Source organism: Heptranchias perlo, chromosome 33 (genome assembly GCF_035084215.1).
Source record: "Heptranchias perlo isolate sHepPer1 chromosome 33, sHepPer1.hap1, whole genome shotgun sequence".
Classification (NCBI taxonomy): domain Eukaryota; kingdom Metazoa; phylum Chordata; class Chondrichthyes; order Hexanchiformes; family Hexanchidae; genus Heptranchias; species Heptranchias perlo.
The window spans coordinates 3856792-3879182 of record NC_090357.1 but is presented as its reverse complement, the minus strand read 5'-3'; the positions used below and the strand labels follow the sequence as shown (position 1 = coordinate 3879182).

The 22391-nt window shown below is 44.8% G+C and overlaps 1 protein-coding gene across 4 annotated transcripts; it reads right to left on the bottom strand.

Annotated features, from left to right (window-relative positions):
* Window positions 1-1136: 1136 nt before the first annotated feature.
* On the bottom strand, window positions 1137-21888 carry LOC137301286 (interleukin-18-like). 4 transcript variants are annotated; one of them, XM_067970742.1, is made up of 8 exons: window positions 21744-21888; window positions 17678-17845; window positions 17501-17563; window positions 13027-13038; window positions 11162-11305; window positions 7779-7805; window positions 5084-5235; window positions 1137-2207 (listed from the first exon to the last, which is right to left on the bottom strand). In XM_067970742.1, exons 3-8 carry the CDS (start codon window positions 17559-17561, stop codon window positions 1992-1994), a joined length of 612 nt encoding a protein of 203 aa, XP_067826843.1. In that variant the 5' UTR covers window positions 17562-17563; window positions 17678-17845; window positions 21744-21888; the 3' UTR covers window positions 1137-1991. The 4 variants fall into 4 exon arrangements, with proteins under 4 accessions (XP_067826843.1, XP_067826842.1, XP_067826840.1 ...); XM_067970741.1 differs by lacking the exon at window positions 17678-17845 and having other exon boundaries at window positions 21475-21888; XM_067970739.1 differs by lacking the exon at window positions 17678-17845.
* Window positions 21889-22391: the final 503 nt, after the last annotated feature.

The following is a 22391-nucleotide window of genomic DNA, read 5'->3' as shown; positions in this document are numbered from 1 at the left end:
TAAATCTCCGGGACCTGATGAAATGTATCCCAGGACGTTATGGGAGGTTAGGGAGGAAATTGCGGGTCCCCTAGCAGAGATATTTGAATCATCGACAGCTACAGGTGAGGTGCCTGAAGATTGGAGGGTAGCAAATGTTGTGCCTTTGTTTAAGAAGGGCGGCAGGGAAAAGCCTGGGAACTACAGACCGGTGAGCCTGACATCTGTGGTGGGTAAGTTGTTAGAGGGTATTCTGAGAGACAGGATCTACAGGCATTTGGAGAGGCAGGGACTGATTAGGAACAGTCAGCATGGTTTTGTGAGAGGAAAATCATGTCTCACAAATTTGATTGAGTTTTTTGAAGGGGTAACCAAGAAGATAGATGAGGGCTGTGCAGTAGACGTGGTCTACATGGACTTTAGCAAAGCCTTTGACAAGGTACCGCATGGTAGGTTGTTACATAAGGTTAGATCTCACGGGATCCAAGGTGAGGTAGACAATTGGATACAAAATTGGATTGACGACAGAAGACAGAGGGTGGTTGTAGAGGGTTGTTTTTCAAACTGGAGGCATGTGACCAGCGGTGTGCCTCAGGGATCGGTGCTGGGTCCGCTGTTAATTGTTATTTATATTAATGATTTGGATGAGAATTTAGGAGGCTTGGTTAGTAAGTTTGCAGATGACACCAAGATTGGTGGCATTGTGGACAGTGAAGAAGGTTATCTAGGATTGCAACGGGATCTTGATAAATTGGGCCAGTGGGCCGATGAATGGCAGATGGAGTTTAATTTAGATAAATGTGAGGTGATGCATTTTGGTAGATCGAATCGGGCCAGGACCTACTCCGTTAATGGTAGGGCGTTGGGGAGAGTTACAGAACAAAGAGATCTAGGAGTACAGGTTCATAGCTCCTTGAAAGTGGAGTCACAGGTGGATAGGGTGGTGAAGAAGGCATTCAGCATGCTTGGTTTCATTGGTCAGAACATTGAATACAGGAGTTGGGATGTCTTGTTGAAGTTGTACAAGACATTAGTAAGGCCACACTTGGAATACTGTGTACAGTTCTGGTCACCCTATTATAGAAAGGATATTATTAAACTAGAAAGAGTGCAGAAAAGATTTACTAGGATGCTACCGGGACTTGATGGTTTGACTTATAGGGAGAGGTTGGATAGACTGAGACTTTTTTCCCTGGAGAGTAGGAGGTTTAGGGGTGATCTTATAGAAGTCTATAAAATAATGAGGGGCATAGATAAGGTAGATAGTCAAAATCTTTTCCCAAAGGTAGGGGAGTCTATAACGAGAGGGCATAGATTTAAGGTGAGAGGGGAGAGATACAAAAGGGTCCAGAGGGGCAATTTTTTCACTCAAAGGGTGGTGAGTGTCTGGAACGAGCTGCCAGAGGCAGTAGTAGAGGCGGGTACAATTTTGTCTTTTGAAAAGCATTTGGACAGTTACATGGGAAAGATGGGTATAGAGGGATATGGGCCAAGTGCAGGCAATTGGGACTAGCTTAGTGGTATAAACTGGGCGACATGGACATGTTAGGCCGAAGGGCCTGTTTCCATGTTGTAAAGTTCTATGATTCTATGATTATTCATGTGAGAGGTTATACAGTGAGCATTCCCAGCAGAGAGTGGAGACCACGTTCAGTCTTCAGGTGAAGAGGGCAGGGGATAATTGGACCAGGGAGTACAAGCGTCATTCAATCGCCATTTCAAAGTCCATTAAATGGAACTGCACCATTAATTTCCTGCCTTCGATGTTTGTATTTTCTCCCTCAAACTCTCTCGTACTTGTGTTTTTTTCGCTCCCATGAGGGAACGTCGGGTATACCTACAGCTTAAGTTATAAAACACAGATAACTAACTACCTGTTGTCACACGCCAAAGGCTTGTTCTCAGCGTTGTTCTTGACTTGTCAGCTTTTTGGGGGTGGTGTCAGCTTTCTTTGGCGGAGGGGGGGGGGTGGGTTTGGTGGGTCAGCTCCTGCTGATTCTCGAGGGTGATGCTTATGATGTTACGTCAATATGTGTCGTTTCGTCTATTTTGTTCCCATACTTCTTTAACGCTAATTTAAAAAGTCCATTTTCGAACTCTGTGCACAGGCAGTAGCCTCGCGCTAACTCAGATTCAAACCTTGAGAATTGATCTGTGATGTCCACCTTGTAGAATATGACGTTACGCTTGCTACCATCCACCATTTCTTCTTCTGAAGCAGTGTGCTCCTGATTTTAAAAAAATCAAAAATCGTCAGAGTGTATCCAGGGAAATTTAATCTAATTCTCTAACAAAAAACTTCCGGTGAGCAACTAAATGGGATAGAGGAGCAAAGGAATCAGGGAAGGCGGATACATAATCATGAAGGGTCCAGAGAGAGCAGATCGAGAGAAACTGTTCCCATTGGCGGAAGGGTCAAGAACCAGAGGATTGGTAAAAGAGCCAAAGGTGACATGAGGAAAAACTTTTTTTTTTACCCAGCGAGTGGTTAGGATCTGGAATGCACTGCCCGAGGGGGTGGTGGAGGCAGATTCAATCGTGGCCTTCAAAAGGGAACTGGATAAGTACTTGAAAGGAAAAAATTTGCAGGGCTACAGGGATAGGACGGGGGAGTGGGACTGGCTGGATTGCTCTTTCGCTCAGAGCCGGCGCGGACTCGATGGGCCAAATGGCCTCCTTCCGTGCTGGAACCTTTCTATGATTCTATGATTCTAAATCGCTAAACGTAGTGACGCAAGTTGATAAGGCTCTAAAGAGTACTGGGATTCAATTTTAAAGGAATAGAATACAAAATCAGGGAGGTTATGTTAAATTTATATCGCACCTTGGTTAGACCACACTCTGAGTACTGTGTACAACTCTGGTCTGCGTCCTATAAAAAGGATATCAAAGCACTGGAGAAAATGCAAAAAAGATTTACAAGGATGTTACCAGAATTGAGAGGATGCAATTATCAGGAAAGACTGAGCAGAATGGACTCTTTTCTTTTGAGAAGGCAAAGAGGAGACCTGATAAAGGTCTTTAAAATGACAAAGGGGTTCAATAGGGTGGATGTGGAGAAACTATTTCCACTTGTGGGCGAGTCCAGAACAATATAAGATAGCCACTAACAGATCAAATGAAGAATTTCTTTACACAGAGAGTAGTGAGAACATGGAACTTGCTGCCACACGGAGTAGTTGAAGCATGTTGTGGGTTTTGAAACCTCAAACCTTCTAACCCAGAGGTGAGAGTGCTACCCACTGAGCCATGGCCGACACCAGGGAAATTGAGGCCAATTGTAGCACCCATACCTACACCATGGGTGAGATAAACTAACTCAACACAGAGGGGGCCGCAGCTGGGACCCTCCTGTATGGCTTCAGCGACTGGTTGTCTTAACCAGCTGAGCTGTCAGGCTGAGCCTTATGGCAAGCTTTTCTTCACTGTGCTATATCCAAACCAGGTGCGTTTGGTGCTGGTAGTGAGTGGGACAAGGGTGGATGTGTTCTATTTCTCAGCCCTGTTATTCCTCACAGTGAGTAGCAGAAAATAAAGCCCTGAGAACTTTACACCTCTACAACTACAACAACTTGCATTTATATAGCGCCTTTAATGCAGTAAAATGTCCCAAGGCGCTTCACAGGAGTGTCATCAGACAAAATTTGACACCGAGCCACATAAGCAGTTATTAGGACAGGTGACCAAAAGCTTGGTCAAAGACATAAGTTTTAAGGAGCGTCTTAAAGGGGGAGAGAGAGGTAGAGAGGCGGAGAGGTTTAGAGACGGAATTCCAGAGCTTAGGGCCTAGGCAGCTGAAGGCACGGCCGCCAATAGTGGAGCGATTGGAATCAGGGATGCACAAGAGGCCAGAATTGGAGGAGCGCAGAGATATCACACCTCAGAGTGTGAGAGACACATAAAAACAAACTGTTCTGTTCATCTAACTTTATCCTTCATAAGAACATAAGAAATAGGAGCAGGAGTAGGCCAATCGGCCCTTCGAGCCTGCTCCGCCATTCAATAAGATCATGGCTGATCTGATCCTAACCTCAAATCTAAAGATCACAAGAAGTAGGATCAGGACCCGGCCACTCAGCCCCTGGGCCCGCTCCGCCACCCACAGGGCCTTGACCGATCCGAACTCAGCTTCATGTCCAATTTCCTGCCCGCTCCCCGTAACCCCTAATTCCCTTTACTTCTAGGAAACTGTCGATTTCTGTTTTAAATTTATTCAATGATGTAGCTTCCACAGCTTCCTGGGGCAGCAAATTCCACAGACCTACTACCCTCTGAGTGAAGAAGTTTCTCCTCATCTCAGTTTTGAAAGAGCAGCCCCTTATTCTAAGATTATGCCCCCTAGTTCTAGTTTCACCCATCCTTGGGAACATCCTCACTGCATCCACCCGATCAAGCCCCTTCACAATCTTATATGTTTCAATAAGATCGCCTCTCATTCTTCTGAACTCCAATGAGTAGAGTCCCAATCTACTCAACCTCTCCTCATATGTCCACCCCCTCATCCCCGGGATTAGCCGAGTGAACCTTCTTTGTACTGCCTCGAGAGCAAGTATGTCTTTTCTTAAGTATGGACACCAAAACTGTATGCAGTATTCCAGGTGCGGTCTCACCAATACCTCCCTGTTTTTATATTCTATCCCCCTAGCAATAAAAGCCAACATTCCGTTGGCCTTCTTGATCACCTGCTGCACCTGCATACTAACTTTTTGATTTTCTTGCACTAGGACCCCCAGATCCCTTTGTACTGCAGTACTTTCCAGTTTCTCACCATTAAGATAATAACTTGCTCTCTGATTTTTCCTGCCAAAGTGCATAACCTCACATTTTCCAATATTGTATTGCATCTGCCAAATCTCCGCCCACTCACCCAGCCTGTCTATATCCCCTTGTAGGTTTTTTATGTCCTCCTCACTCTCTACTTTCCCTCCTCTTGTAGGTTTTTTATGTCCTCCTCACTCTCTACTTTCCCTCCCATCTTCAGTTGGATAAAGTTTGCCCAGTGCACATGTGCAACCATTAGTAGGGACTGAACTGGGGAGGTGGGTAGGGTCTCATCCCTTATTGCAGGAAAGGTTTGATGTGATCATTTTACGACTGCACCTACCAGAAATTCAATGCTGTTGGAGTTGCTGCATGACATTTGGTACATCTTCGAGTTGGCCTTCACTACAAAAGAAACTGGAAATGAAGAATTTCTGAAGTTGCAATTTCTATTGCAGTTTGTGAGCTCATAGTTAATGAGGTCAAATTGGATGCCTGTGAAAAGATCAAAAACAAAGCATGAAATTGCAAAGAAATGTGAGTGATTGATTCTGCAACATGAGTCATATGTTAGATTTAGATTCAAATTACGTGGTACAATTTTAAAGGGAAACCTGGGGGTGTATGTACACAAATCTTTGAAGGTGGCAAAGTTGGTACAGCTGTTAAAAAAGCATACGGGATACTTGGCTTTATAAATAGAGGCATAGAGTACAAAGGCAAGGAAGTTATGCTAAACCTTTACAAATCACTGGTTAGGCCTCAGACGCAGCATTGTGCCTGATTCTGGGCACCACACTTTAGGAAGGATGCAGGAGAGATTTACCAGAATGGTACCAGGGATGAGGGACTTCAGTTATGTGGAGAGACTGGAGAGGCTGGGATTGTTCTCCTTTGAACAGAGAAGGTTAATGGGGAGATTTAATAGGGGTTTTCAAATTTATGAGGGGTTTTGATAGAGTAGATAGGGAGAAACTGTTTCCACTGATAGGAGGGTCAACAACCAGAGGACACAGACTTAGGGTAATTGCCAAAACAATCAGAGGGGAGATGAGAAGAATTTTTTTGCACAGCGAGTTGTTATGATCTGGAATGCACTGCCTGAAAGGGTGGTGGGAGCAGATTCAATAATAACTTTCAAAAGTGCACTTGAAAAGGAAAAAAAATTGCAGGGCTATGGGGAAAGAGCAGGGGAGTGGGACTAATTGGATAGCTCTTTCAAAGAGCCGGCACAGGCACAATGGGCCGAATGGCCTCCTTTTGTGCTCAATGATTATTATTACAGATTATATAGATTTGGCCAAAGGTGTTCGCGGGAGGACATCAGGTGACGATTGGGCTCGGTTGTGATGCCTTCTACGGGTGAACAGCCTACTGACACTCACTGTCCAGGCTCACACATGAGAAGACTGGATGTTGGACGAGCAGCCTGACAGCACAGCGGCAGTAAATGGGGCATTGGAAAGGACACAGGAAAATTATGAATGAACCTGCAATCCTATCCTCAATTGTGCTGCGATTCCACTGGGAAATACAACAATAAATTGGGGCATAAAACCTGACGATAAATTATTGCAAATCTTTTGAGCAGTTTAATTTAACGTGTCAGTTTCAGAATTTGTCATTGTCGAACAAATTGAATTTTTGTCGTGTTAGCGTTTGAAAACAAGTCATTTAAAAGTTTGGGAGCCCGGTTCTAAGTTATATTCCAAGTGCTTTATTAAAATATGAAACGGGTGTTTGGAGACGATGGTCCCGGATTTTTGGAGCTTTTCCCACCCATTTTCAGGTGGTTTCAAGTGGGGTGATTGTAGGAAATCCTGGTGCCCAGTGTTGCTGAGGCAACATAGGGAGGATTTAAAATTTTAAAAGGCCAGCATAGACTATGTCCAATTAAACACAAGCAACTAATTGCACCACAAGGAATGGAGAAATTATTAAACGTGAACTTAATTTTCAAACCTTTTATTTCCTCCACCTCCTTCACCGGCCGCTCTGCAGTGTGGCGAATTTTGCAGCAATTACTGCCTCCCCACCTCACCCCTCCCTGCCGAGGCAGTTGAGCCAAGAGTACTGAAAATACACTCGAGTCAGTGCCAGGAGCCACAGGTGGACATAAAGCCTGACCCAGCACAGAAAAAAAAATAGGTGGATTTGTCTGAATCAGAGGCACAGAAATCTTTGATCAAGAATTAGTCAAGATAATAATTTTCAGTGATGGGGTCAGCATGAAATAAAAAGAAGAAATAACTTGCATTTATATAGCGCCTATCACAACCTCAGGACATCCCAAAGCGCTTTACAGCCAATGAGGTAGTTTTGAAGTGTAGTCAATGTTAGAACGTAGGAAATGGATGATCCTTTTCCTATACTGATGCAGGGATGTTATACATCCGGTCCAGGGAAAGGAAAGATCAGCCAGGGTTCCTGCACTTGACTGTATTGAAATGACCCATCTCAAGTGCTCTCGGGGGAGGTACTGGAGGGTGCCCATAGAACCAGTGTGAGCCAGTGCTGAGGCCTAGTCTAAGGATATTGAGAGCAGCCTTAGCATCTTTGCTAAGACACTGACTGTGATCTAACTCAGCACAGACTGAGGATCAAACCACAGGTCTACTGGTCTGTAGGATTCAGTGCTACACCACATGGTGCAGTTAGCCCACTAAACCATCAGGGAATTTGATTATTCCCCTCCTCCAAACATGCCCATAGGGGAACTGGAGTCTAAGGGGGTCATTTTAATCTAACCCACCTGGTTGGGAAACGGGTGGGTTGGGTTGAATGTGTGTTTTACACCCTGTCCGGTTTGCACTCCATTGATGGGCAGGTTTAAAACGGGGGTCTGACCCCGCCTCCCTCCGCCCCCCCCCCCTCCCCGGGGCGGGTTAGGTTAAAATGAACCCCCTAAATGTCAGACGAAACTGGGATTGGAATAATGGGTATGTACTGGAGAGTCCGGTACACGACTGGAGCAATCAGTTTGCGCGTTAATTGTAATTTGTCAGGAATATGTCGGTCTGAATAATTCAATAACTTACCGTTCATCAAGCTGTCAGATGTCTTTGCTGGTCACGAAATGATTTAAAAAGAAAAGACAAGTTAGTGACTAAATTGAGAAACGCCAGGTAATCTCTTATATAAGAAACAGTGGGGGGGGAGGGGCCAGCTCCACCCTGTGGTCACATGATCTCTACAAATGTGAGGTGGGACATGTTGATTAAAATAAAATTATAATTAATAATAATCAATAATTATACTTTGAATGGAGAGAGGCTGGGTGATGTGGAAGAGCAGAGGGATTTGGGAGGTCAGGTGCACAAGATATTAAAAGCAACACTTCTAGTGGATTATGCCATAAAAGATAATGGAATACTGGATTTCATGATGAGAGGTCGATGTATGGGATGGGTGTTTAGGCAAAGAGAGGGGACAGCACAGATTCACGAGGATGCTGCCTGGTATGAGGAAATACAAATACAAAGAAAGACTTGAAAAATTGGAGCTGTTTGCAATAGAACAGAGGAGATTAAGGGGGGATTTGATAGAGTTGTTTAATATTATCAAAGGATGGGACAGTGTGGATAGAAACAGACTGTTTCCAGCGATTGAGGGGTCCAGAATGAAGGGGACATAGGTATAAAAATAAATGTAAGGGAATTCGGATAGAGAGCAGGAGAAACTTTTATTTTACACAGAGAGTTGTGAGGCTGTGGAATTCCCGACTGGAGTTAGCGATTGAAGCACAGACCATGTCAACATTTGAGAATAGGGTTAGACAGGTGATTGAAGAAAAGGGGGATACAGGGATGTGGGACCAGAACGGGTACACAGGATTAGGATTGCTGCTCGTGTGGAGGATAAACACCAATATGGTGGTTGGTCCAAATGACCTGTTTCCATGTTGTAATTTTATAGAGAATTACATGGAATGTACAGCACAGAAACAGGCCATTCGGCCCAACTGGTCTATGCCGGTGTTTATGCTCCACACGAGCCTCCTCCCTCCCTACTTCATCTAACCCTATCAGCATATCCTTCTATTCCTTTCTCCCTCATGTGTTTATCTAGCTTTCCCTTAAATGTATCCATGCTATTCACCTCAACTATTCCATGTGGTAGCAAACTCTACATTCTAACCACTCTCTGGGTAAAAGAAGATTCTCCTGAATTCCTTATTGGATTTATTCGTGACTATCTTATATTTATGACCCTTAATTTTGGACTCCCCGCAAGTGGAAACATTTTCTCTTGCCAAACACCTTCATAATTTTAAAAATCTCTATTAGATCATCCCTCAGCCTTCCCTTCTCTAGAGAAAAGAGCCCCAGCCTGTTCAGCCTGTTCAGCCTTTCCTGATAGGTAGAACCTCTCACTTCTGGTATCTATTTCTACATAATTCTGTGTAACCTCCAACTCCTAACCGCAAATCCAAACTATTTCCGATATTGCTGGATTGACCTGTTTGACTGCTGTGCACCTGGAGATTTTGAAAGGGCTGGTTTGAGAACATAAGAACATAAGAAATAGGAGCAGGAGTAGGCCAATCGGCCCCTCGAGCCTGCTCCGCCATTCAATAAGATCATGGCTGATCTGATCCTAACCTCAAATTTAAAATCATGTCCAATTTCCTGCCCGCTCCCCGTAACCCCTAATTCCCTTTACTTCTAGGAAACTGTCTATTTCTGTTTTAAATTTATTTAATGATGTAGCTTCCACAGCTTCCTGTTGCCCATTTGGAGGATAACAAGAATAAGAATAACAAGGTCTGTTAGCATCATCAACCTCAGATATCTGAAAATGAGCAGGATGGGGATTTAAACTTGATAAGGGAGTCATAAAGCCCCATGTATCCCCCTAAATGGCCCACGAACACTTTGACACTCTGGAGTTTAGGTTGGCCGTAGACTTTTAGGAGGTAATTTTGACCTTGTGCAACAGGCGATAGTGAGTCGGCAGCCTGTTTACATCGCCCCTGATTTTTATTTCCGTTGACTTAAATTCAGGAATGCCCTACCTGAAAGGACAGTGGAAACAGTAACTTTCAAAAGGGAATTGGATAAATACTTGATAAGAAAAAAATTGCAGGGCTATGGGGAAAGAGCAGGGGAGTGGGACTAATTGGATAGCTCTTTCAAAGAGCTGGCTCAGGCACGATGGACCGAATGGCCTCCTTCTATGCTGTATGATTTTATGATTCAGGCTGTTGATTCACTATCTGCCTGTTTTACACCACAGCACAAAGTCAAAATCCACCCCTCTTAGACTATTCTTGATTCAGTTATTATTGAAATCAACCTGTAGTTAACATTTCAAAATTAATAAATGTTAGGTCTATTGTCTTAGCCTCACTGATCTTCGCCCCTCCCCTCCCTTCCCCTCTCCATCTTTCAGAAGGCAACTGACAGCTCATGGGCTTTTTGCACCTTGGTCCTTGTGCCTGTGTGGGAATGAGTATCTTTCTAGCTGACGGATTGTCGGTTACGGCAGGTCGCTGGGAGGAGGCAGGGATGGGGGGCTGGAATTTTAGGGACTGTTGGCTGTCCGATCAGTACTGGTCGGATTGTTTGATGCCGGGGGGAGGAGTGGTGGTGTCCTCGGGGCACTGGGCAGGTGTGGCACAGGGACAATAGTGGTATACATGAACCTGAAATTACAATGGCTCCGTACTAGGCTTTACAATCACCAACTGAGCCACTTAAGGAGTTTATGTTTATTTTCAAGCCAATTCAAAAGGAAACCTTTGCAGAAATGATCATAAAGAACATATTGAGCAAACTTTTGCATAAAGTATCCCAAAATAACAGTGCTTGTTTAATGGGTACCTTTGGGACCTGGGTTCAAATCCAATTCAGGCTAACAGGATGAAATTCTCTTCCATCTGCTGTCTGTAAGGCAGTCTAAATCCAGTTCCTGGTGGGCACCACAAAAACGCCCATAAGTGGGGCAGTTAGTTGGCACTACATTGACAATCGGACTCCAGAAGGATGCAGAATGGCCAGTGGGGGAAATGGAAAATGCCACATTGGTGCAGCAGGAGGCACTCTCCCAAGATTGGGGCTGAGGCGTATTGGCGGGGAAGAGTAGAGGGAGCTCTGCTCGACATCAAACTTCCGCTGTACCTGACAACCTTTGGAGCAAGGGACCTGGTCTCGGTGAAATAATTATGGCCTATTTCCCAGGTTTCTACTGATCTGTCAACTGGGTCTCTTAAATCCACCGCGTGGCCTAGTGTGACCGTCACAATACTTTAAAGTTAAAAGCCAGAGGGCATCACTGGCCCCAGGCAGGCAGGATAGAACTGGACAAGACGAAAGTTCCTTCTGGGTGCCTGAGATGGAAAGTGTTCCCTTCCCCAACACTAACATTCCTTATCTCAATGAGCAAAAATCCTCCAAAAAAAATTAATGAACACAAACAATACCTTCATTTAGTTCTTTGTTGTTCAGGTCCATAAAGTTTGCTGCTTCAATTGCTCCTTTTCTCGAGACTATCAGTACCTGCTGATGTCTGTTCCGCACAATCACAAGTTCTTTGTCGGAAAACCTTAAACAATCTTCCATTAAATCTAAACAGAAATAAACCTTTTGTCAATGAGGCGAAAGTGCCAAGTACAGCCTTTTCCAAACCACCAGCCCCACAAAATTCAAACAGGAAACATTTTGGAAGGAAAAATGAGGAGAGGCAATATAAACTAAACTAGGAAATTTGAAAGGGGGTACAGGAACAGAGAGACCTGGGGGTTCACACACACAAATCTTTGAAGGTGACAGGACTAGTCGATAAGGTTGTTAATAAAGCATACAGGATCCTTGGCTTTATTGACAGAGGCATGGAGTATAAGAGCAAGGAAGCTAAGCTAAATTTTTATAAATTACTGGTTAGACTTCAGGTGGAATATTGTGTCCAATTCTGGGCACCGCACTTTAGAAAGGATGTGAAGGCCTTGGAGAGGGTGCAGAGGAGATTTACAAGAATGGTACCAGAGATGAGGGAATTCAGTTATGTAGAGAAACTGGAGAAGCTGGGGTTGTTCTCCTTAGAGTGAAGAAGGTTCAATGGGAGAATTAATAGAGATGTTCAAAATTATGAGGGGTTTTGAAAGGGTAGATAGGGAGACACTGTTTCCACAAGCATGAGGGTCGGTAATCTCCAAGTTCCGCTCCAACTCACACACCATCTGGACTTGGACATATATCACTGTTCCTTCATGGAACATCCCTTCACCACACAGACTGCAGTGGTTCAAGAAGGCGGCTCACCACCACCTTCACAAGGGCAACTAGGGATGGACAATAAATGCTTGCCTTGCCAGCGATGCCCACAAACCCAAGAATGAATTTTAAACAAAAGGACCAACTTGAGAGTGAGAAATATAGACCCAAACAGCACTGAGTGGCCCTGGGGTTCATGGGCCAGGGATGGGGGCTGTCCGTGGTGTACAGGTCACAGTTTTGGACAGCCATGGAGTAGAACACACGTTGGGGGGAGTATTTAACACAGAATAAAGCATGTGGGTCTCGCACGTAACACGCAAGAGCTGTAAATTGTGCGGTTGGCATCTCTCGGTCTGGTTTGCATAAACTGCCGCTCCCCCAGCCTGCATTTCTGCTCCTGTTCCTTCTCAATTTCCTCCTCCTCGAATAATGCTTACACTCTCCCCTCCCCATCAATCCTGTATCTCTTCACTTCTCCTCGATCATGAGGTTTAAGTGGTCTGGTGACGGTTATCTCCATCGGCTGCTGCTGGGCTCCCATCCCAAAACTAGGCAATGGAATCTGGCATTCAATCTCCAGAAACTATATCCTCATTCCCTAGTGAGCTGGGAAAACCATCTCCTGGGCCTCTCCTCCGTTGCCCTCTGCATGTCCCACCAAGAAGTGTGTCTTGGTGTCCTGGGCCAATGTTTATCCCTCAACCAACACCACTAAAACAGACGATCTGATCATTATCTCATTGCTGTTTGTGGGATCTTGCTGTGCACAAATTGGCTGCCGCGTTTCCCTCCATTACAACAGTGACGACACTTCAAAAAGTACTTAATTGGCTGTAAAACGCTTTGGGATATTCTGAGGTCGTGAAAGGCACTATTTAAATGTAAGTTCTGTCTTTAATGTGTTCTTACATAGAATTTAAACGGATCGGCAACTGCATTGAAATAGTGGGGAAAAGGAACTTTATCCAGACATGTCAAGGAGAAGGAATTCAATCCCCAAGCAGTATTATAAGATGGAACCAGAAATATATTCCCTTTAACATTTGAATGTTTGAAAAATTTCATATCTTACCATTCTGAATTTCTTCATGTTTCAGGGCAGGTTATAAAAGAAAAAGAAAGAAATAGTGAAACTCTGAGTACTGTCCTCTAATCCCACCCACACCAGACTGACTGTCTCCCACTTTCAATTCTGTCGAGGATTAGCATCAGTGATTACATTCCAAAATTAATTATAAAATATACAATGCTACGTAACGTTAGCCGGGGCTCAGTGGGCAGCACTCTGAGTTCGAAGGTTGTGGGTTTGAGTCCCCACTCCAGAGACTTGAGTGTAAAATCCAGGCTGACAATCCCAGTGTAGGACTGAGGGAGTGCTGCACTGTCGGAGGTGCCGTCCTTCGTTTGAGACGTAAACCGAGGCCCGTCTGCCCTCTCAGGTGGATGTAAAAGGTCCTACAGCACTATTTTAAATAAGAGCAGGGAAGTCCTGGACAACATTTATCTCCCTTGCTCTTCTTCGAAATAGTGGCCATTGGATCCACCTGAGAGGGCAGAAGGGGCCTTGGTTTAATATCTTATCTGAAAGGTGACATCTCCGACAGTGCAGCACTCCCTCAGTACTGCACTGGAGTGTCAGCCTGGATTATGTGCTCAAGTCTCTGTAGCGGGTCTATGAACCCACAATCTTCTGACCCAGAATCAAGAGTGCTGCCCACTGAGCCGCAGCTAACACTTAAATATAAATATAACGTCCAGTCTCATTTCCTGGGTCTGGTAAATACAGGCTGAAGGGGTTTTACTGACACTTAACGCATCAGGTGCAGTAGCTGCAGAATCTCCAAGTATGTGGTGCCTGACCCACTCAGTGCTTTAACTAGGGTTGCCAACTCTGGTTGGACATATTCCTGGAGGTGTCTTCGCGTGACCTCCCGCCTCTAACTGCCCACCTGCGCACACCGTCCGTTACTGAGACCGAGGCTGGGGTCAAAAGGACACACAGCATCTGATGAAAGGGAGAAAATCAATTCACGCCTGCTCGATTCTTCTGCCAACTCAAACTGAGAAAGTGCTCAAAGAGCCAAAACCACCCACGAATGTGGATCCTGTTCACCTCTTCCTATCCTTCCTGCTGCTCCCTGTTTGGGCAGAGTGTGTGTAAGTGTGAGCGTAAGTGTGTGTGTGAGTGTGTGTGTGAGTATGTGAGTGTGTGTGAGTGTGTGTGAGTATGTGAGTGTGCGTGAGTGTGTGTGAGTATGTGAGTGTGTGTGAGTATATGTGTGAGTGTGTGTGAGTGTGAGTATGTGAGTGTGTGTGAGTGTGTGTGAGTATGTGAGTGTGTGTGAGTATATGTGTGAGTGTGTGTGAGTGTGAGTATGTGAGTGTGTGTGTGTGTGAGTATGTGAGTGCATGTGTGTGAGTGAGTGCGTGTGTGTGTGAGTATGTGTGTGTGTGTTAGTATGTGTGTGTGTGAGTATGTGAGTGTGTGTGAGTATGAGTGTGTGTGTGAGTGTGAGTGCGTGTGAGTATGTGAGTGTGTGAGTGAGTGTGAGTGTGTGTGAGTGTGAGAGTGAGTGTGAGTGTGAGTATGTGAGTGAGTGTGAGTATGTGAGTGTGTGAGTGTGAGTGAGTGTGAGTATGTGAGTGAGTGTGAGTATGTGAGTGTGTGAATGTGAGTGTGTGTGTGAGTATGTGAGTGTGTGTGAGTATGTGAGTGTGTGTGAGTGTGAGAGTGAGTGTGAGTGTGTGTGTGAGTATGTGAGTGAGTGTGAGTATGTGAGTGTGTGAGTGTGAGAGTGAGTGTGAGTATGTGAGTGTGAGTGTGAGAGTGAGTGTGAGTGTGAGTATGTGAGTGTGTGTGAGTGACCGGATAAACCCAGAGAAACCAATGGAAATGAAAATTGGTGGGTTCTATAAAGAGCGGTTGATCCGTTCCGCCAGATTACTGCCTAGGCGGTGAGAATGAAAATTTACCCCTGTGTTTTTCTTTGTCTTTGTCTGTCTGTCTATGTCTGACTCTCTTGCTCTCTGGCTATCTGTCTATCTGTCTCTGTGCCTGTCTGTCTCTCTCTGTCTCTGTGTCTGTCTCTCTTGTTGTCTGTCTGTTTCTCTCTGTCTGTCACTACGTCTGTCATTCTTGCTGTCTGTCTGTCTATCTGTCTCTCTCTTTGCCTTTCTGTCTCTCTCTGTTCCTCTCTCATTGTCTCTCTCTCTCTCTGAACAATTTATATTTGTATATAATTTTTTCCATTCACACCCAACATCCGATCAGATATCGATGTGTTTGGGATTGGGGGGTTTCCAAAGTAAATTTGAATTCTTTTCACTTTTTCAGACCTGGTCCTGTTCACACCCTGTACCGCAGACAAAGTGGATAAAAATTCAACACTTTCCTGTGACCTGCTGTGTGTTATTAGAGGTGAGAACCTCCCTCAATTCAACACAAAGACATTTGATTGGGATCATTTCTGGTTAAATTGTCCCAATGAGTCGCCAACTTTCTAGGCTTGGTCCATTCTTGCCCCGAGTCAGAAGATTGTCAGTTAATGCCAATTTTCATACAACAAATTTTTTAGAGTTATTTGAAGAAATAAAGGAACATAGTCTTAGAATTGCAGCGGATGTTGTGTATCTGGATTTTCAAAAGGCATTTGATAAGGTGCCACGTGGGAGGCTTGATGATAAAATTAATGGCGCATGGTATTAAGCACCAAAATAAAGAGCCTGGTTAATTGTGAAGAGGACTGTGAGTGACCTCAAGTAGACAGACAGGTTAGTAGATTGGTCAGGTGTACGTCAGGTGAAATTTAATGCAGAGAAATATGAGGTGATATATTTTGGGAGAAATAAGGAGAGGAAATATACACTAAATGGTAAAGCTTTAAAAGAAGTAGAGGAGTAGGGAGATATACAAATCTGTAAACTGGGAGGACAAGTTGAGAAAAACTGTTAAAAAAAGTACATAGGATTCTAGGTTTTATAAATAGAGGCATAGAGTACAAACACAAAGAGATCATTCTAAACCAGTGCATATCATTGGCTAGGGTACATTTAGAATATTGTGTCCAGATTTGGGTGCTCTACTTTAGGAAGGAAATCCAGAATAGATTTTAAAAGGGAAGTAGATAAATATTTGAAATTTTTTAAAGGGAATGGGGGAAGGACAAGGGAATGGGATTAAGTGGATTGCTCCTCCACAAAGCCAGCCAAACGGCCGCCTCATGAGCTGTAAAATTTTGCTTTTATACGTCCCATCTTTTTGACTGTGTCTTTGGTCGTGTCTCCATAATTCTTCTGTTATTGTGTGACTTCCACACTCTCCTACATGAAGCATTTTGTCTTGTTTTATCACATTTCCACTTGCTATGGAAATGCAAGTTGCTGCAGATCAAAGTCATTGATTTTACGTGAAGAGCTTGGAGATGTTTCTGAGAGACGTGACAAGGTGTCATAGAAATGCAGGTCTCTCTTTCTATTGGACTGTGGAGAGTAGGGCATTTGATCCTGACCTGAGCAGTGAAATTATCAAGCTTTACGTGATCCCTTTTGCAAAGTAACGGTTTATGACATTATTTTAAAATGTTTGCTGCTGATTGTTCCACTCATGCTTCTCTTTATACAAGAGACCAGCAGGTACTAGAGAGTGAGTGCAAGGCAATACATTGGTTATGGGATTCAATTAGCTTCAGAAACTGGCAGAGTAGCGTTAGTAATTCATAACCTCCGTCTGAACCTGAGCTAAGATTAGAGGGATTAGAGCAAGGTGAGGCTCCCAGCGTGTAATCTCACGAGATGGGAGCTCGAGGTGGACATCACTGCTCGACACTGGGAATGCAGCCTCACTAGATGGGAGCCATTTTCGAGCAGAGGTTATCGGGATGTGGAGCCCTGGCTGATACTTTTCCCTCCCTAACCCAGAGGTCCTACGGCCAGCTGAATCTAACCTACTCCCGGCAGCTAACTCAGCACAGACTGGAATCGAACCAGGGACCTTCTTCCGATTAGGCACCTTACAACCTTCCGGACTCAATATTGAGCTCCCATTTTTTCAGACAGCGGGTGCTGGTAATGGTTCTGCTGTTGCCATTTACAGCTCCTCTAGTCCCATCTTTTGTTTCTTTACTTGTCCCATTCCCACCCCCCTTGCCTTGCACCATCATCTCTTTTGTCATTTAATCACTCCTGCCCTCCACCCTATCACAGACCTTCCCTTTTGTTTTTCCTTTCCTCCCCCCTCTGCCCCCGGCCTTTTCCCCTAGCTCTGTACTCACTCATAAACTGTTAAATCTCTAACTTCTTCCACTTCTGTTGAAAGGTCATCGACCTGAAGCATTAACTCTTGTTTCTCCCTCTCTACAGATGTTGCCTGACCTGCTGTTTTTATTTCAGATCTCCAGCATCTGCAATATTTTGCCTTTGTTTGACCTTCTGGGTGATATTGCTTAGTACTGCGCTGGGAGCTTACCAATTGGGACAGCTCGAGACCTGTTTATGGGATTCCTTATCCCTCCCCAGCAACCAGTTGAAAATCACTCAATTAGACTCACCTTCAAACCACAAGACCCTGTCCTTCAACTCGACTGGTCTCAGTCTCTGCATCATTTCCATCTCTTGCAAGATAAAAGACAGAAGATCAGTGAAAAAGAATGACGAGAAAAATTAAAATAAAACTTTTTTTTTCATTGTGGATAACACCTTGAATATTATTGCTCCAAACTAGCTACCTGCATCTGCCCCGGAGTCAATTGTCTGGGAGCACCTGTCCTCTGGCAATCTGACAAATGTTTCTATAGTGCCTTTCACGACCGCAGGATGTCCCAAAGTGCTTTACAGGCAGTGAAGTACTTTCGAAGTGTAGTCACTGTTGTAATATAGGAAACGTGGCAGCCAATCTGTGCACAGCAAGATCCCACAAACAGCAATGAGATAAATGACCAGATAATCTGTTTTTTTTTAGCTGTTGGTTGAGGGATAAATATTGGCCAGGACACCAGAGAGAACTCCCCTGCTCGTCTTTGGAAAGCACCATGGGATCTTTTACGTCCACCTGAAATGGTAGACGGGACCTCAGTTTAACATTTCATCCAAAAGGTAGCACCTTTGACAGTGCAGCACTCCCTCAGTACTGCAGTGGGAGTGTCAGCCTGGATTATAGGCTCAAGTCTCTGGAGTGGGACTTGAACCCATAACCTTCTAACTCAGAGGCAAGCATGCTACCCACTGAGCCATGGGGCTAATTGACCATGAGGTACATCACACCTGAGCCCGATTCCTGTCTTCATCCCACGTTGATCTGGAGTGAAAGCCTTGTCGGTTGCATTCATGGCGACTTGTATCGGCTCCGCTGCTGCCCTGGGTAAGTTTGGCTGAATCATTTAAACCTGGGAGCTGCCCGGGTATCTATAACTCGCTACTGCATGGTGCTCTGCATTTTTCCACGGCTCTCTCTGGCCGGAGGGCTCTGGCAATTTTACACGGGTTCTGCTGTAAGGCTTCATGAGACACCCCTTACTTCACTCTCCAGTAGTCTCGGCAAAGCACCTAACACAACATAAACTCTGCTGAAGAATGGACCCACCTACCTACCAGCCCAATCAATACAGCCCTCAAATCCCCAACCCAGCTCATTTTATTCTGACTCATTTAATGTATTCAGAATTGCTTTGAAAGCATATTTCTAGCCTGGGTCGTTCCCTTATAAAACATTTTAGTATTCATGGGAACATAGGAACAGGAGGAGGCCATTCAGCCCCTCAAGCCTGTCCCACCATTCAATTAGATCATGGCTAATCTGTATCTTAACTCCACCTTACCCGCCTTGGTTCTGTAACTCTTTAATACCCTTTGCCTGACAAAAATCGATCAATTTCAGTTCTGAAATTTTCAATTGACCCCCAGCCTCAACAGTTTTTTGGGGGAGAGAGTTCCAGATTTCCACTCCCCTTTGTGTGAAGAAGTGCTTCCTGACATCACCCCTGAACAGCCTGGCTCTAATTTTAAGGTTATGCCCCCTTGTTCTGAACTCCCCTGTCAGAGGAAATAGTTTCTCTCTATCTATCCTATCAACTCCTTTCATAATCTTAAAGACCTCGATCAGGTTACCCCTAATCCTTCTCTTTTCTACAGAAACGAGCCCCAGCCTATCCAGTCTTTCCTGATAGGTATAATCTCTCGGTTCTGGTATCGTCCTAGTAAATATTTTTTTGCACCGTCTCCAGTGCCTCTTTATCCTTTTTAAAATATGAAGACCAGAACTATGCTCAGTATTCCAAGTGTGGTCTAACCAAGGTTCTATACACGTTTAACATAACCTCTCTGCTTTTCAATTCTATTCCTCTGCAAATGAACCCCAGTGCTTTCTCTTAGTGGAAAGTTACCTACCTCTGTGAGAATCTGGCTGCCGACTAACCCCTCAATCAGTGCGCTGTACACAGAGTGATAGCCTTGAAACATATGGCTGGGTCGAGAGATAGGCAGGCTGGTTTATAAAGCCACCCACCACAGACCTCGAATGATTCATTTCCTCCTCTGACATTCTTTCATTGTTATCTTCTTTTCCCATAGAATTCTACTGCTGCTGTATTTTGGTCTAACCTGAATCTAATGAAATTCTGATTTAATTCAGCAGAAACCTTACATTTCGTCATTCGTTCCCATCACATACATTCTGTTACATTCGATCCGTTACATTAATTCCAATTACATACGTTCCATTACACACGTTCCCGTTACATTCATTCCGTTACATTCGTTCCGTTACATTCATTTCGATACATTCCGTTACATTCGATCTGTTACATTAGTTCCCGTTACATTCATTCCGTTACTTACATTCCCGTTACATTTGTTCCCATTACATTTGTTCCGTTTCATACGTTCCCATTACACTCATTCTCATTACATTAGTTCCATTACGTACATTTCCATTACATTCGTTCCCATTACATTCGTTCCATTACATTCGTTCCCGTTATATTCATTCTGTTACATACGTTCCCGTTACATTATTTCCCACTACATACGTTCCATTACATTCCGTTACATTCGATCCGTTACATTCGATCCCGTTACATTCATTCCTGTTACGTACGTTCCATTACATTAGTTCCCGTTACATTCATTCCGTTACTTACATTCCCGTTACATTTGTTCCCATTACATTTGTTCCGTTTCATACGTTCCCATTACACTCATTCCCATTACATTAGTTCCATTACGTACATTCCCATTACATTCGTTCCCATTACGTACATTCCCATTACATTTGTTCCCGTTACATTCGTTCCCGTTACATTCGTTCTGTTACATTTGTTCCCGTTACATTCGTTCTGTTACATTTGTTCCCGTTACATTCGTTCTGTTACATTTGTTCCCGTTACAGTCGTTCGACTCCACAGTTATTTTCCTTCTCTAAATGTATTGGGGGGAGACTTCCGAATTGGGTGCGGGGGAGGTGGGGGGAGGCCGATATCAGGCATGCGCCTGCGATACACGCTCGAAACAGCAGCCGCGAAGCCCGCACCCCTTTCAGGTTCGGGCCTGCTTGACATTTTGCCGGCAATCTGCGGGCGCCAATCGGCAGCTCACCAGTTTCCCGGGGTGGAAAATCAGCTGTCGAGCATGGATCTTGCAGCGCAGAAGGAGGCCATTCAGCCCATTGTGCCTGTGCTGGCTCTTTGAAAGATTCTATCCATTTAGTCCCACTCCCCTGCTCTTTCCCCGTAGCCCTGCAAATTTTTCCTTTTCAAGTATTTATCCAATTCTCTTTTGAAAGTTATTATTGAATCTGCTTCCACCGCCCTTTCAGGCAGTGCAGTCTAGATCATAACAACAGGAATAGGCCATTCAGCCCCTCCAGCCTGTTCCTCCATTCAATTAGATCATGGCTGATCTGTATCTCAACTCCGTAACTAACAAAAATTTATCGATCTCAGTCTTGAAAATTTCAATTGACCCCCAACATCCACAGCCTTTTGGGGGAGAGAGTTCCAGGTTTCCATCTCCCTTTGTGTGAAAAAGTGCTTCCTGATTTCACTCCTAAATGGCCTGGCTCTAATTTTAAGATTATGTCTCCTTGTTCTTGGTGCACTCACCAAACAAAATAGTTTCTCTCCGTATCTACCCTATCAAATACTTCTATCACTTTAAACACCTTGATCAGATCACCCCCTCAATCTTCTATACTCAAGGGAATACAAGCCAAGTTTATGCAACCTTCACTCATAATTTAACCCTTTGAGCCCTTGTATCGTTCTGAATACCTTGGCTACTTTTGAGATGTGGCAGTTTTTGGGATTTAAAATTCTCATCCGTGTATTCAAATCCCTCCATGGCCTCGCCTCTCCCTATCTCTATGACCTCCTCCAATCCTACAACCCTCCGAGATCTGTGCGTTCCTCCCCGATTTTCATCGCTCCACCATTGGCGGCCGTGCCTTCAGCTGCCTGGGCCCTAAACTCTGGAATTCCCTCCCTAAACCTCCCTGCCTCTCTCCTCCTTTAAGACGCTCCTTAAAACCTACCTCTTTGACCAAGCTTTTGGTCACCTGTCCCAATATCTCCTTATGTGGCTCGGTGTCAAATTTTGTTTGATTTCGCTCCTGTGAAGCGCCTTGGGGCTTTGTACTACATTAAAGGCGCTGTATAATTGCAGGTTGGTGTCGTTGTTGGTGTGGTGAATGTTGCACTGAATCCTTCTGCTGCCACAATCCATACAGCCTGCACCCTCCTCTTATGGGCCTTCTGCTCCTCAGTGCCCAACAGTCGATCTCTGCTGATTTTAACCACTAACCTCGCCACAGACCCATCGATAATCTGGGAGCCCGTTCTGATGTTCCTCTGAGGCAGCTTCTCCTTAAAACATTCTCACCCCTGTGCTTCCAGTCGCTCGAAAACTGAATTGGCAGCAGCACCCTATCCCTCCTCCCCCATGGATAAAGAGTTCACATAGGCGGGCGGTAGTCCTGCCAATCGGAAAATCCAGCCCAATCCAGCTTGGCTCCGAGAGGACTTCCTAAAAATAGCCCGAGTGCCATCTGCTGGATAGCTGTGGGATTGCACGGTCCAAATTTAATTACAGAGAATGGGGCTGGCAGTCCGAGGGGGCTGGGGTCTCAAGGAAGCAGCCTGGACACCGCGCCCCCTCTTCCCCCCCTCCCATCAATAACTGGAGGGCGCCAGTGTTTCTGGCAGCAAGGGGGCAGAGCGGTTCCCACAATATGCTGGCAGTGGCACAGGATACCCGTCAGCCCCCTGTATATGTCAGCTGTCTGAGAATTCAGTCGTTGCATGGCCATGACTCAGCGGGCAGCACTCTCGCCTCTGAGTCAGAAGGTTGTGGGTCCAAGTCCCCAATCCAGAGATTCGAGCACAAAATCCAGGCTGACACTCCCAATGCAGGACTGAGGGAGTGCTGCACTGTCGGAGGTGCCGTCTTTCT

Excerpts from the sequence above, each read along its gene's own strand:
- LOC137301286 (XM_067970739.1), bottom strand. Across the intron at positions 7,806-11,161 it reads CAACAAAGAACTAAATGAAG|CAAAGACATCTGACAGCTTG; the intron begins GTATTGTTTGTG and ends TTTCGTGACCAG. Across the intron at positions 2,208-5,083 it reads CCAACAGCATTGAATTTCTG|GAGCACACTGCTTCAGAAGA; the intron begins GTAGGTGCAGTC and ends TTTTAAAATCAG.